The sequence below is a fragment of the Camponotus vicinus genome, unplaced genomic scaffold, assembly GCF_025532165.1.
Source record: "Camponotus vicinus isolate PSW18456_S1 unplaced genomic scaffold, iyCamVici1.0 SCAF_10, whole genome shotgun sequence".
NCBI classification, from domain to species: Eukaryota; Metazoa; Arthropoda; class Insecta; order Hymenoptera; family Formicidae; genus Camponotus; species Camponotus vicinus.
The window spans coordinates 8,694,182-8,710,898 of NW_028141946.1; the positions used below are offsets into that span (position 1 = coordinate 8,694,182).

A 16,717-nucleotide genomic window follows, 5' to 3' on the forward strand; every position below is an offset into this window, starting at 1 on the left:
TGCCATTGAAATAGGATTTATTTGATTAAAATTTGTTCGTCTGTTTTATATCGCGCTGGAAATAAAAAGGAATGTTAATTATAGACAACAGCCGCCATTGATAATATTAAACTACCTTTGTTTTCGAATTTGCAATATTGGTTTAATTATATCTAATAACGTGCATGCTATTTATATAGTAACCATTCCCTCCGTCATCATATTAGATATCCTATCTAATTTGGGAATATTGAATATTCGATCATTCCGATACGGATATTACACTGCATGCATCGCCGCGGGCGCATTATTTCGAACTGTACAGGTTTCCACTAATGCAAGCAACTTTGAAATGCATTTACCAAAATTCTAAAGGTATCGTAATAATCCATAGCCCTCGAAATCCCTAAATATTCTGCGATTCGCGATGAAATTGGGAATATATCGAATATGTGTGCGCATATATTTCGTGTCATTTCCCCTGTGACGAAACAAACGCTACGAATGGAATAAATTTTGCATCTCATTTCTTTTTTATCTCCTACTTTATTTTCTCCGAGTTAATAATTCGATGAGAGACTCTATCGTCATAGCAACCATCACCACAAACAAGCAAGGAAGCACGCATTATCGGATCTGTCAGTGAGTAACACTGTCCAGAAAAGAGGTATCTGTCGATCGTTAGCCTTTTCATCGATTTTTTTAATGATTACTCTTCAAAGATGAGTCTGCTTCCGCTACCTAAAGTACGATGTAGTTCACCGAAAGCGAGAAAATATCTCGTTGACGTTTCCGGTACAGCAAATATATCCTACGGACACAAGTTACGCGAACGCAAAAATTGCCAGGTCGCAAAGTATCATGATAAATCTATCTTCGAGGACTCGAAGGAGGACAAGAGGGAATACGAACAGTTTCTTAAAACTCTGGAATTTGAGAAAGAGACCAATCGGAAGATCAAGAACAAAAATCTTTGTCGACGAGTGCAACAAGGTATTAACGAAGACGTTGATAATTTTCTTTTATTAAAGTGTAAAAGATGAACGAAAAATAAATCTTCTTTATATATATATGCACATTTTTTGTAACTATATCATATATGTAATTTTTATCTTTTATTTTTCTTTGAATTTTGATACATTTCAAGTGAACAAAATCATGATTAAGATATGTGTGCGTTTAATTTTGCAAAATTAAAATCAGATATAAAGAATTAAAAAATGCTAAATTTACATATTTTATTCAGACACCTATATTTATTCACTTAATTTTATTCGTTACACATAACTTTATATCATATGTCTGCTTGGATCTGGTACATAATCGTCATTTGTGTAACGGGAGCTGTTGAATGGGAATAATAATCAGCTATTAATGCGGCAACGATTACTCCTCAGACATGTCGACGTACGAGGAGAATTTGCAGAAACGTAGAGAGAAGCTGCGCGATCTCGTGTTGAGCGAGGAGATGAATCTGACGAGAGAGATCACGGAGGAGGCGCGACGAGGCGAGGACGCGCGATTCGAGGAAATGCGAGCAAGAACGGAAGAGCTGAGGAAACAACGGGAGGAGGAACACGAGGCGATGGTGGCCGCCAAACGGATGCAACAATATCTAGCCGCGTGTCCGGATGTCAAGCGAGAATTATCGAGGAGACACGCGATCGACGCGAAACGATGTAACGTGGCGCAGATGGCGGATAACGAGGCGAAGAGATCGGCCGAGAAGGAACTGGACGATTTGTGGCACAAGGTGATGCTGAAGGAGCTCGAGGCGAAGAAGCGCGAAGAGGCGAAGGACTCCGAAAAGCGAGCTTCAGTGCAACGAGAAACGGCACTTGCTTTAAGCAGGCAAGTAGAGGATAAGCTGGTGCTGGAAGAGCAGAGAAAAAAGCACATCGAACAGGACGAACGGGAACACTTGGAGCGACTATGGGAGGACGTGCGTCAGGCGGAATTGCAAAATCTCGAAGCGGAAAAGCAGAAGCGGGAAAAATTGAAGAGGGACCTGGAGGAGCAGATTCTAACGACGAAGAGGTTCCTCGTCGAGCGCGCTCGTGAAGAGACCGCAGTAGATCACGTGTTCAACACGTTAGTCGAAGAGGAATTGGCCAAAGAAAAGGCAGATGCGAAAAAGAACACGGCGGCTCTTCGGGCGGAATTATTGGCTTATCTGAAGTATCTCGAGGACCTGCGGCAGGAAGAAATCAAACGGAATCTAGAGGTGGAAGCCATCATCGAACAGTCACGCAAGGACATCGAGGTTCGACGCGAACTCGCGATGAAGAAATTCAAGGAAGCTCGTCACCGAGCCGCGCAGGAAGTCCTTCGCGGCCGAGAGGAACAGCTGAGGACGAAGCAGGAGGTGGAGGAGCAAGAACGACGGTTCAAGTTGGAGGAGAGGGAGGCTCTCGAGAGGCAGATCGAGATGAACGCCAACTTGATCGCGATGGAGCGGAAGGAGAGCAGACAAAAGGCGTTTCGTTACGGGCTGGAGCTCAAAGAGCAACAGAGGTGCGTCCAAGCGATGAGACGTTGCGAATTGGAGGAGGACCGGAAGTATCACCGAGAAGAGGCAGTGAGGCAGGCGGATGAGTATCAGAAGCTCACAGACGAGCTGTTGAAAGCTTCCGAAAATATCACTCCGCATCCGTTTAAAGTCCTCTTGAAGGAGTGCGCCGCACGTTACGCGGCGGAGAAGGAAGGACGTTATTATTGTCCTCCGGCTTTAACTTCCGCGTAACTGGTCAGAATCAACGAGATAGACTAGTAAATATTATCGGCTGCTAAATTTATGACAATAGGATGTAAGATAATAGAGATTTAAAAGATGAGATACTAGATATTTTGAGATATCAATGATTTGAGATATCTGAGGATTCTTATTTCCTATAGAGAAATAAAAATTTAAAAATTTTGACTGTATACTTGATTATGCAATTTGTGTTTACAACATCATATTGTATGGAATATATATATAACAATATAAAAAACGTATGTAATCTATTAAATCCTATAAAATAATGTATTATTATATGATATTTCAACCTCCTCTCTTTTTCTTCTATTTCTCTACAGTCATATAAAATAATATAATTAATTTTATCTCCTTCGTTACGAATTTTAAATAAAGTATTTTTCACACATAATTATAATATAATTAGCATTCATAGGTATAATAATTAATTTAATAATATCTTTTAAATTGTTTATTCGCTTTGATGTATCTCTCTCTACATATTTATTAATATTCCTTTTTGTACATATTAATATATTTTTTTGCACATAAAATATAACTATAATATTCGCGGTACCTTTACTTTTATTTTGTCACATGTATAAATTTATATTTCATAGTAAAAAATATTGCTGTTGCATCGTAATTAAAAACCATTAGTAATAGGTCGATGTAGATTGATTTGCATCCATTTATTTTTACTAGAATATTGCATTCGCAATAAATATAGTTCCGAGATATAAATATCACTTTTACCTTTTTCTGTCCGTTTTCTAAAAATATCTCCATGATACTACATTGAAAAAATCTAATATTATTTATGTACACGTACAGTATAATTTACAAAGTTAATCAAACATTGCAAAAATTTCTAGAAAGATTACAATAGAAGTTTATTATTTTAAAGTATATTATATGCATTTTTTTAAATATGCAAGTTATAACAAATTATTTTTATATGTTTGCTCTCTATCTTTCTCTCTTTTTTTTTGTTATACATATTGGAAATTCTTTTGGAAACATTTGATCCATTTCGTGAATAACTTCTTTCTTTCGCGAATTGATTGAGGAAAAAAATATTTGCACTCATAATTAAAATAATATCGAAATTCCTCCCACGACTCTGCCGATCGGAAAAAAATCTCCTCCGTGTAATTCGACCTGCAGTTGGTGCTACATGAAGCTCAAAGATTTGCTCTCCATTCCTACCATCCGTCGGATGCTGCAGAATCCAGCGAAGAGTTGCTTAGGCGGTACAGGTTTATCGACGGGAACGCGTTCCTCGCGTTGCTGCGGGGAGTTTAATACACGGGAGATCAGAGGCAGCAACATCCAATATTAAAATCTTGTTGTCTATCTCAAAGGGGAAAATTCGACGGAAGGAGAGGGAAGGAAGGAGGGAGAGAGAAATTTGTGACGAAAGCTTACGAGAGCCGTAGCTTTTGCGGGCAATCTAATGATTCCGCGTACTCGCGCATCCCTTGCACGAGAGACGAGAGAAATTATGATGAAGGCTTTAAGAGAGCGGATGCAATCTTCCGCGTTACACCGAGTATTTTGCCGGGGCACGACATAATGCGAGAGCTCTCTATCTCTTTCTCGGGAATGAAATGTACATATATTACATTAAAATGCGCCGCGCATTAAATCAAGATTTGCCGCTGCAATTGTGCTCACGCATATGTGATCTGCACGATATATAGCGCGGTCAGAGCATATAAATCTTCATTAAACGCGGACAGCTCAGATGACATTTTATCGGTCGGGACGCTTTAGAGAGAAAGCTGAGAAGAATTTGCCGGGTTAGATATTTCTAATATACCTGATTGCGCTTCTACACCGCTTTTTCGCTCATGCAACCGATTGAAAGAAAACGAGAATGCGATAAGAATTTGGAAAAGGAGTGAGAATTATTTTCTGAATATCAGAAATTCGAAATTTTGAATCTGAAAGCTTTGCTATTTGTATTTTAGGTTTTATCATATCGCTTTGTTTCGTATCATTAAATTGTTATTTGCATCGTTATTTATTTATACCCATTTAAAAGATAACGATGTGTTATTGAATATCATCGGACTGAAATCTAGCCAATCATACATATTTGATAGCGCACGTTGTTATTATTTAAATGAAAACAATATAAATAACGATTTCGTAAAACTAAACGAAATAAAATAATAAAATTTAAAATACGACTAATCAAAAATTTACAATTTTCTTCAATTTTTGATATTCAAAATGATACATTAACTGCGATTCATTTTTACTTAAGATCGCTTATATAAGAAACAATCACGCTTCACTGTAATTGCTTCTTATATCATCTGACTGATCAGATCTAGTCAATCTCACATATATATTTAATATATAAATAATGATTCCATAAAATTAAACGTAATAAAATGAGACTTAAAATCCAAGTAATCAAGTCTTCAATTTTTGATACTCGAAATGATACTCAAACCATGATTCATTTCTCTATTTAAGGTCGCTTATATAAGAAAGAATTGCGCTTCACTGTAATTGTCTCTTATATCATCTGATTGATCAAATCTAGCCAATCATACATATTTGATAGCACACATTGTTATTATTGAAATAAAAACGATATAAATAAAATTAATAATAAAAAAACGATATAAATATAAATAAAATTCTGTAAAATTAAACGAAATATAATGGAACTTAAAATACAATTAATCAGATTTACAATTTTAAAGTCTCTAATTTTTTATATAAATTTCGAAATGATACTCGTGATTTATTTTCCTACTTAAGGTCACTTATATAAGAAAGAATCGCGCTTCATCGTAATCGCCTCTGCCTCTTTTTTTTCAGCGCGATCTCACCCGAGAGTATCGGTCGACTTTTGTCCCGCATCGTCGAGTATTCTGCTCGGCATTGCTCGTTGCACGTTAAACATTCCCCAGCACGTACGTGCGTGCATGCGTGCGTACGTGTATGAATACGTCAGCTTAATACTGTAGACGGCCGGTGCGTGATTGATCGAACTGCGCTGCCGGCTAGACAGCGCAGTTTGTCTCGAGATTCACCCCCGAGGTTAGGGGTTGCCCTGGCGCCCGTTGATTGACTCGGGCATTGAGACTCTAAGAGGTCATGGCGTTCCGATTAGGTTGGGATCGGCCTTGGGCGACAAGGCGAGCGTACGGATTTTTTTTTCTCCCTCTCTCGATGAATTATTTCACTCGGTTGCCCGAAGACAGGCGCACCTGCGCCTATATCTGCGGCGATTATCGATGGACAAGGCCGGTCGAGCACAGAGGGACAAAGGCGAGGAGAAAAGGAAGAGACGAAAGGGGAGGCGGGAAGAAACCGGAGAGCTAAAAGACAGAGGGAAAGATGCGGAAAGCGAGCGACAGAGAGAACGAGAAAGGAAACGGAGAGGGTTGCGTTGCTCGAGAGAGCGAATGGACTCTGCCTCCGGGGATGTTCTTTTGACAGTCATGTCGCTGTCGTCTCCTAAGGTCCCCCGGCGGCATTGCATTAATCTTCTTCTTCCGACCTCGCCTTATTGAAAATTCTACAGAGCGCTTCACAGTTTTTGCCACGGACGTCTTTTATACTACCACTACCGCCATCGCCACCACCGCGCTTCCCAGCCAGCCATCCCCATCGGCGAGCTGCCCTGCGCTGCTACGCTTCGACGTGCGTTTCTCAGAGAGGAGAGGAGAGGAGAGGAGAGGAGCGTCTTGCGAGGGTAGTGTCCGTCGACACGGACGCGTCGGAAGCTTCGACACGGTGATCGATAACGTTATCAATCACCGGTATCGGTAAGTCTCCAGCCCTCGTCTCCGGTGGCGGCGGCCGCACCGACGTCCACATACGCGCATCTCGCACACCTCGGTGAGCGCCAATGCCTACTGCCGAAAGTGCATGCGTCCGATTCGCGATAAACGCGTCTGCCGAGGGAGGTTCCGATTGCGCGAGGTATCGGATTAACTCGTTCTGTCACGACGCCGCTGCCGATATACCGCAAATAGGATGATACGGGTGTTTCCGGGGCCGGAAGTAGCGTTGGAAGGACGGCATACGCGGTGAGTTTGATGGGAATTAGCGAGCGATAAATATCAGTACACACCGCGCAGTGAATCAATATTCTTTGTATAGGACGATGGATAGGATGTTAAAGCCGGCCACTTATCGGCTTTTCGCTTAGTGCCGTTTGCAATCGCCGATATTAAATCGCTCTTAATATCAGGCCAAATAACCAATGGGAATATTAAATTAATAATACGCGCGTTTCCCCTTTTAATTAGATTAAAATGTTAATATGTGTACCTTAGTTTTTAAAATACAAGCCGAAAGGGACAGTTATCCAGCAAATCAATTCTTAATAACAAGGATTGAAGGAAATATATACATATATATAACTTTATTTAAAGGAATCTCTTACATTAATTAAAGCTAATTTCTTATATTAAGGCTAATTATAAATAAAATTGTCGATAAAAATAATGAAAAATAATTTAAGCTTTTTTATTCATACATACACACAAAATTTGTCAATTTTTTATAACAAGTATTAATCTTGGTAATCATTTTTCTATTACACAATTGTTGCACATTTATTTCCATTAAACGAAATAATAGATTTCGCTGCATTATTGAGTTTCATATTAATAGTACACAAAAATATTTTTTCGTTTATTTTTAAAAATATAAAATATTATATAATATATATATATATAATTTCGTTTATTTTTACTTTAACGTCTATCATTAGAAATGTTTTTACTTGTTTTGTGTTTCAATTTTTTTACTTGTATTCTACTCCAAAGTAGGAATAAAAAAGATTGTATAGGCATAGTATATAAATATTATTTTAATCTCTATAATATTAATTGTATATATATATATATATATATATATATATATATATATATATATATATATATATATATATATATATATATACAATTAATATTATAGAGATTAAAATAATATTTATATACTATGCCTATACAATCTTTTTTATTCCTACTTTGGAGTAGAATACAAGTAATAATGGCAATAATATATATATATATATATTATTGCCATTCAATAAATAAATATAATTATTTTATTTATTATTTTGAATATTTATTTATCGAATAGTAATAATTTACATATACAATCAACTATTAAATACATATATTTGTACTATTATTTGAAGATGCATAATTATACTGTTTGACGGGAAGCGGATATATTAGCGGACGTAATAAATAAATATAATTATTTTATTTATTATTTTGAATATTTATTTATCGAATAGTAATAATTTACATATACAATCAACTATTAAATACATATATTTGTACTATTATTTGAAGATGCATAATTATACTGTTTGACGGGAAGCGGATATATTAGCGGACGTAACCACTTGGTAATTTTAATCGTGAAATTCACGAAAACAAATTTTCGCATATAGCTTTCACCTATTTTACTCGAAAATTCAAAGTATCAATTTCTTAAGGAGAGAGAGTGGATTGAGAAAACTTTCTTCCCTCCCTTTAATCAGAAAAGTTGGAAAAATCTGAACAACCTCCGGAACCGTCGGAGCGTAAAGCGCACCGAAAGGGTTAATTAATAAACGCAACGCGTCTCCAACCCTCCGGATTCGATGTCGTTCGCGAAGCGTGTCTCCGGCTATTTTAGAGAAAAAGTTTTTTGAATTTTTCTTTTTTTTTTTCTTTCTGGTCGCACCCTTTTCCTCTGTGAAAGTGCTTTGCAGGGAGCATTAGTACACTCGGAGGCGTGTCATATCCTACCATCAGCGACGTAGATTAATGTTACGCCACCGCGATCGCGACGGCAAAGATTGTCGCGCTTTTCACAGGAATTTCTGTATTTATGATGATAAGCCTGATTCCAACAACCTTCGCGCTCGATTCCCAGGAAGAAAGAGAGGAGGGAAAGGGCATAGAAATTTCGATAAAATCCACGCGACAATAAAATGATTTTCTTGTACGGATCTCATTCATTCGAAACGACTGGCGAATCGTCGTGACATAAGCGGGGGAGAAGATGATTTATAGCGCGCGTGGCAGGTCGTTGGAGACTGATAGCCAGGAAACAGTTACGACTCTAATGTAAGATTACGGCGGGCTTAAGCCGAGCTTAATTCGAGGGCCTTTCTGTATGAACCGCGTGGCATCCGTGATACGCCGCAAATCGGCTAAGGCCGATATCATTTTTTTACTTGAAAGGGAAATGGATCGTTTTATTTTTTCCTCTTCGAGGAGAAAATTTTGAAACATTTTTGTAATATTTTTAAACATTTCGTTTCTCTCTTTCTCTTTTTTTTATAAAGCTGTAGAATTATTTAAAACGTCCTGTGTTTTTAATGTATTACATGACTCTCATTATATATTCCGCCTATCAAAATAAGCGCGATTTTTACGCTGTTTTAATAAAAGCGAGTGATTATAAATGCGCGAACATTCATGTATTTAATCAAGATAATCTTTAGCGATTTCAGCTAGCTAATAAGCACCGGCGTATTTACTAATTCAAAATTAAGTTTTAGGAATGTTTTTAATGTCCATTTAGGTATCCGCATTAAGTTAATTCTCTGCGTTTAATATTATTAAAGCTGAAGAACCGCAAGCTTACATTCAAGTATACGTTGTATATCTTAAGTTACCGCGCGTGCACTTAGGGAAATTTGATTCTCCCATATTGAAATGAACCTTACATTGTATTACCGATTACATATACATATTTAAAACCGAGCGAGAGCGCTAATGTAAACCGATTATCGCATATTCACTTTCGCAGCATCCAAGGGAAATTTATCTCAGGGCGTACGTTTTTTCCTCCCTCTTGTTTCGCGAGGGAATTATTCTTTGGCGCGGGGGGAAGATTTCGGTCCTCTCGGCGGTTCGATCCGACACAAAACCGTCGTCATCAACCGCGGATGCTGCGACAGGAGCGCATCAGAAGGGGAAGGTGCACGCATCGGCGAACAATTCGCGATTGCGGGCATATGTCGGCGACTTGATGGCTCGCACGGGACGAGGGAAGCCGAATGGTAATTTGTGGTTTCGGCTTAGTTAAACACAGCGTGGCGCGACCGCGCAAATTCGACCGTAGTTTAAAAAGCGGGCGGGGGTGTTTGCGAGCGGCGTTCTCTCTCCTCCCGATTAGACACGTACCGCCGACCGAGATGTTACTTCAAGCGTTATCTTTCGTTATTTACGATATCGGGTCTAATGCGCGGAACGAAACGTCGTTTATTAGTTGCGTTTATACACAGAAAAAAAACAAGTGTCAAATCAAAACTTATATACTTAAACTAACGCATTCATTGTTTCGTATATACGCAACGATTTATAATCTTCTTAGAAGAATTTAATAATTTTAAATTCCAACAATATTATAGTCTTATTTTAATATTATAATTGTCACTTCATGAATATATAATTATTTAATTCTACTTTAAGAAAACTATAATCTTTGATTTAAAAATGTTATTTTCTATCCAACATTGTTTCTTTTCCATTCAAAAAAATTAAATCTTAAATCGTAAGAATATATTTTTCTCGATTGAACTGTATAAAATGGCTTCATTCAAGTAAGCAATTATTCAAGCAATTATATTTTTCTTTAATTAACGCAATATAATTTCATTTCAAGATTTTCATGTTAAAACTAAATATATTTTCAAAACAAGAATGTCCTTTTTTTCTGTGTACAGTCGTAAAATATGCCGACGCCTAAAGCTGCTAGGAATAAATTAGCTGCCAAGCTAATTTATTTTATTTATATATTTGTTAAAACGCTACCATTCACGCGCGTTTAATGTTACTCCGGTGCCACGAACACGAAACGTTCATGTTAATTTATATATATACCTATTGATATATTAATATATTCACGTTTTAATATTATTTTCTTTTCCTACAATTATACCAGAATCGATTATGAAACATTTCGCGTTATACATATTCAAATCCGCGCCATTATCATATTACAATTGTCAGTCTATAACTGACTCGTTTCAATTGCAGATGTAAAAGGGAGTAATATAAAGAGTAATTCGAGTAATACACAGAAAGAGCGCGCGGCTGAAAAGACCTTCGGTTAATAAAATTACGGGAAGCTGAAAAAGCACGCGCGGACGCGAGTCAGCAGTCGGTCCGTTTTCTCCCCCGGAAACATAAACTCTCCCGGCCGACCCGTCGACGGCTGTTCCCGTCCGGGAGAAAATACAGCAGGTGAGCGGCGGCGAATGTGTGCGCGAAAACGACAAAGCGCGGTGGTCGATCGCGGTCGACCCGCCACCCTTTCGAGAGAGGCCAACCGGGCCGATTTTCCTCCCGCATCGATGATAAAAAATGTACGCCGTAATAATTGCCGAGCGAAAGGGAAAACGTCTCGGGGAAGGCTCGGGAGAGAGGTACGAGGCTTCGTCGCGATCGATCGCCGTTCGATCGCGAGCGAATTATCGGGATATCGAGAGTGCACGCCAGTTACCCCCGGACCGCCCCCCTGCCTCCTCCTATTCTCCCCTTTCCTCTAACCGACGCAATTACAACGGCCGGGACGCTGACTTGGCAGCGACCGGACTTGCCCTCCCTTCGGTCCCCACGTCCCCTCACGTGGATGAATTTTCAATACGCATCGGCGGTGCGATGGAGGGGAATCGATTTTCTTTTTCGGCCGAGTGCACCGCGCTGGGAATAAATTCGCGGTTAACGTTCGCTCCGCCGAGGAACGTTCCGCTACGATCGCGGGGGGACGAAGGGAGGAGCGGGACACGCGAGGGCGGGTAGCCGTTTCGCTCCCTCGACATTCTATTTACCGGAAAGACGGCGATATTATGCAATCGATGGGAATGCCACGCTACGCACATGCACACACCGCACATAAAGAGCCTTCTCGGAAAAACGTCGGCGACTGGAGGAACAGGGGGGAAGAGGGAGAGCTCGTGCACGCTCCGTCTGTCACGTGTGCGGCGTGGGCGGTGGCGAATTCGCGACCGGTGTATGTGTGTTGTTAAGAGCACGATATTAATTCTTTAGAAAGGCTGAAGCTAGTACGTTGACCCTCTTGCGGCTTCTCGACTTTTTTTTCGTGGATCTTGGACCTATTTTTCTAGAATTATCATCAATTTTTTTTTTTGAAAAAACAGTTTAGATAATGAAATTATATGTGCGTGTTGAAAGCAACAGAGGTACTTCAAGTCGTCAAAAGTTGGAAGATTGTATATATATATATATAACATCTTATATCAATCCTATATAATCGTACACTCTTTTTGATTGCTTCACGAGAATGTCCGCGCTGGGATTTGATTCCCCGGTAGCGGTCGAGGGTTAACAACCTCGGTCGCGAGATGCACCGCCATCGCGATGAACTTTTCGGTAAGGATATAGTTCGTCCCCGCTATCTCTTCCCTGCCTACCCTTCTTCCTTTCTCATAGTGAGTTATAGAAACAGTTTGCGGTATCGCTCCGCCATTTCGGCGGGCGCCGCTACCATAGACGGCGCCCTTATATATTCCAGCAATATTGCGCCGATATTGCATGCTGTAACCCCTTCAGACTCCGTCGCGTCCAATGTTGCATACGGGGGAGAACGAGTCGGGAGATGAATCGAAGGACGGAGAGAGTACTATTATTTCCTTCGACGCGGTTGACTCTTCGTATAGATGATCGCATGTAGTCCCATAGTCGAAAAATTATGGGAGAATCCTAAAAAGAATAGATCAAGATGAAGCAACGATTTATTTCGAGAGAAAGTCGCTCAACTTTGACGCCCTTAAGCGATACATCACGACATTCTGTGCACGGAAAAAAAGGACATTCTTGTTTTGAAAATATATTTAGTTTTAACATGGAAATCTTGAAATGAAATTTTATTGCGTTAATTAAAGAAAAATATAATTGCTTTTGAATAATTGCTTACTTGAATGAAGCCATTTTATATAGTTCAATAAGGAAAAATATATTCTTATGTTTTAAGATTTAATTTTCTTGAATGGAAAAGAAACAACGTTGGATAGAAAATAACATTTTTAAATCAAAGATTATAATTTTCTTAAAGTAGAATTAAATAATTATATATTCTTGAGGTGACAATTAATATTAAAATAAGACTATAAAATTGTTGAAATTTAAAATTATTAATTTCTTCTAAGAAGATTATAAATTGTTGCGTATATACGAAACAATAAACGCGTTAGTTTAAGTATATAAGTTTTGATTTGACACTTTTTTTTTTCTGTGTAATATGAAATTCTAGAGGTAATATTTATTCCTTCGCGAAACACGCGTTGTCAGAATTTAAGAAGTAAAAGAGAATTAAAATTAAAGGAATTAAAATTTTTCTAATCGCGCGGGACATGATTATTATTAACGCGTATCGGGTGAAAATGTAGATTACTCAATTTACTCTGTGCGCGTTGAATCGTTTTAATAATAATTATCATCGTATCGTTATCATATATATATTTGTTACAATTGTCAAAATTATTATCGTGCATATTATTGCGTTTTCGTAATTATTTCCGAAATATACGAGCGCAGAATTTAAACGATACGCGATTCGCATTCGTACAACGGCCCAATCCGCGCATTATCTACCCTTCGGATCTTTTCAAGCTCCGTCCGATAACGTCATTTGGCACAAGAAAAACGCACGTAACGGCTCTAATTAACACGCGGGGGACGTAACATTTTTTTCTCCATTCCGATCCAGAGACGAAAGCAGCGCCGGAATCGCCGGACCTCGCCACCTCAATTAAGATATCCCCGAGCTTAATGCTTCGATTCGCATTCCGCGACACTAATCCGCAGGGATTCGGCGAAACATCGTCGCCGCGGAGTTTGTCGCGGGAAGGCAAAAGAAGGAGAGGAAAAGGAGGAAGGAGAGGATTAACGAAAAGACGGCCGTGTGTCGCGCGGGGGTGCGCGCGATACGGATATACCTTAATTACCGGCAGGACGAGGGGGAGGGGGGCCGCCGCGGCGAGGATTCGGCTTATCTTATCCGGGCTCACAGTCGGTATCGAGCCTCGATGTAACTCCGTCGGCATTATTAGCATAACACAGGATTGGGGTTCGACACACGCTGCGTGGGCGAGGGGGATGCGCCTAAAACGACGAGGACGATTAAGAAAAGGACAACGAGAGAAGGAGAACGGGCAACATAGGCTTCGGAGCCTGCGTTCGGGATCGACGCCGGATATCACGCCGCGTTGTTCGGATACGATGCTCGATCCGGAGAGGGGGAGGAAGGGGGAACTGCGGGCCCCCGGTGATATCGCCTCGGTCCCGCTCGGTCGCATCTCGATTATAGTGAGCATGCATTATTCAAGACGACGAATACGCGGGACCATCGCTTATCCGAACAAGGACACCAAGGCGGGCCTAAATGTTCGATTTCGCGTCCCCGGTGCGATATCGGATTTGTGGGCGCGGGGCCTTAACTTGTGGGCGCTTTCCATAGATACGGGTCTCGAGGAATTTGGTATTTGATGATGCTGCGTCCAACTGTGTAATATAATGTATAATAATAATGTAGAATAATGTATAATATATTTGCATTCGCATTTCATATGTATATTTTATTCCTCTTCCTTGCTTTATTTAGAGAAGCCCTATTACGGTTGTAAAATCAATTTCACATCACGGTTAATTTAATTCGCTGGCCTCGCAATTAAGATTATACTTTGTGCCCGCAAATGAGAATTATTAATTAATTTGCCGTACCTATAAAGAACAAAACAGTTGCCAGCCTGTGAAAGGTCAGAGGTCCGCTGTATTTCTATTCTATGAATACTTCCACATAAATTTGCATAAAAGCATGCATGATATACGCAACACTTTTGTTTCGCGCACATTCATGTGCCATGCTTTTATATAAATTTATAAATGATAGATTTATCATTTATATAATTATAACTATAATTAATTATATTATATAATTTATTATAATTGTATAATTCTACATTTCATATATGTTTGCGTATTATATCGATATATCGATAGATGGATGGTATATGTTACAGGCTCTTTATAAAACTAAACTTTATAAAATTCTGAATCTTTTCACAAGATGTCAAACTTTATAGGTACGCCTATATTTTTTTATCTAAATTATAAAAAGATATCTAGATATCTAAAATAAAAAGATTTCTAAATATCTCCTCCTCGATCCTTTGAATTAATTTTATAACCGAATTCTATTATACAACTCGTCCGATCATCGTTGTCTAAGTAACACCGTGACAAGGTCATAAAATCATACTATCGCAATGTTGCACGTCTGAACTCAATGTCCAAGCGTCGTTGTACGATGCTCGGCGCCATGATTCGCAAATTAATTAGGAAATGATCGCGCTACATCGACCAGTAATCGAGCCTGACGTGTCCGACGCGCTATATAATTCGATGACGATCCTCGCGGGAGTGTCCATGGGTAGATTTAGATATCCGATTTGGCTCTGCGATCGGTTGCGAAACAGAAGCGCGAAACTAATATCATAAACGTGAGCTACGCCATGTCGGATATGAGTTTGGTTTAATTGTATCCACGAATATCTCTCGTGTACCCCGAGAAGACTGGTGGAACACGCGCATAATGTTACGATCGGCAACACGCGATACTCGTCGGCAGGAAATTACAGTATCGATGAAACAGCCGGTAGATATCCGGAATATTTAGCGATGCGAACGTGATTTGCGCCCGATACGTAGCTTCTTCCGACCGCGCGATACAAGCGCCTTTAATTCTCGGGCAAATATCGTTGTGTCGAAAAAAACTACTGAATTCCTGCCCTCGAAGGAAACAGATATTATCCGGACTAAAATATTCTCATTCTTTCGGTATAATTCTCGCATCGAGAGGGCGAAGCTTCGCCGACGCGACAAAATAAGGCTAATATTTTACGTGTCGCGCGAGAAATTTTTCGGATGCGCTTATTGGCTGTCTTTTGAGGGAACTTGGTAGCCTTTTCTCGAGAAATTTTTACGATATCCAGAAGTTGTTCGTCAGATAACCAATCAGTGCGTTCGACAAATTCGCCGCACGACAAGTGAAATATTGGGGTAACTCCGGGTGAAGTCGAGAGATTTGTATTTCGCAATAGCACGAAACCATATTATTGGTGATTTTTTAAACGCGTGTGATTGTATGAATACACATATACATATAATATATTTTTGTAAATTATTTATATTTATACAAACGACGAGGAAAATGTTAAATAATAAATAAATAATAATAAATAATAAATAATTAATAAGCCATCGATTCTGAATTAATAAAAGAAAAGGTAAAATTTATAAAATATAAAATAGAATTATAAAGGGTCTAAAATGGAATAATAATAAAAAAGAATATTTATATGCGCTTCTTATTCTCTTTTATTTATTTCAAATAATTGAACTTAATTTTCTCGCATTAAATTTAAATGTATATATTCTCTTCGATCCAAAAGAACTTTGTAAACTCGACTCGTTTACGTGATTTCCGTGTTGGAGCAAAACAACACGTGGTTAACGTGTCGCACACGTGTAGCGCATAATTTACCGACGACTTGTTTGATTTCCCGTCAAAGCCGAGAATCGTTATATAAAAGGTTCGACGAGGCGGTACGAACTGCTATCTCGTGGCGATCTAGTTCTCAAATCAACTGGAAAACGATTATTGTGCATAGCAGTTCCGTTTACAATTAGTCACTGCGCAGTTGAGGAATAGGATTGCGTTAATATTCCGATGAATACGATGCCATGTATATGCAATACACGTACATTATATAGAATATACCGTTGTTACAACTGCAAGTTACGAAAACGTTTCCCATACAAACTATATGGAAGGCTTGTACGATCAAAACTTATGTTAAAAAAACATTAAAAAAATACCGATATACACATTTTGGGGGAGATAAAAATATTCTTCGAGATTGTACATATAATTGACAAAAAATATAACGAAAAAACCCCCACGTCACGTGAAATTTGACACGATCTGAGTGACACATGT

General features: G+C 39.0%; 1 protein-coding gene across 1 annotated transcript; it reads left to right on the forward strand.

Moving 5' to 3' along the window:
• Positions 1–9: 9 nt before the first annotated feature.
• Positions 10–2,968, forward strand: LOC145960925 (cilia- and flagella-associated protein 53). Its single transcript, XM_083080657.1, has 2 exons — positions 10–972; positions 1,377–2,968. Exons 1-2 carry the CDS (start codon positions 702–704, stop codon positions 2,720–2,722), a joined length of 1,617 nt encoding a protein of 538 aa, XP_082936783.1. The 5' UTR covers positions 10–701; the 3' UTR covers positions 2,723–2,968.
• Positions 2,969–16,717: the final 13,749 nt, after the last annotated feature.

What these genes read in the sequence shown, in the direction of transcription:
- LOC145960925 (XM_083080657.1), top strand. Translation starts at nt 702, where the DNA reads ATGAGTCTGCTTCCGCTACCTAAAGTACGATGTAGTTCACCGAAAGCG. An exon ending in TTGTCGACGAGTGCAACAAG is followed by an intron (nt 973 to 1,376) that starts GTATTAACGAAG and finishes ATTACTCCTCAG; the next exon opens with ACATGTCGACGTACGAGGAG.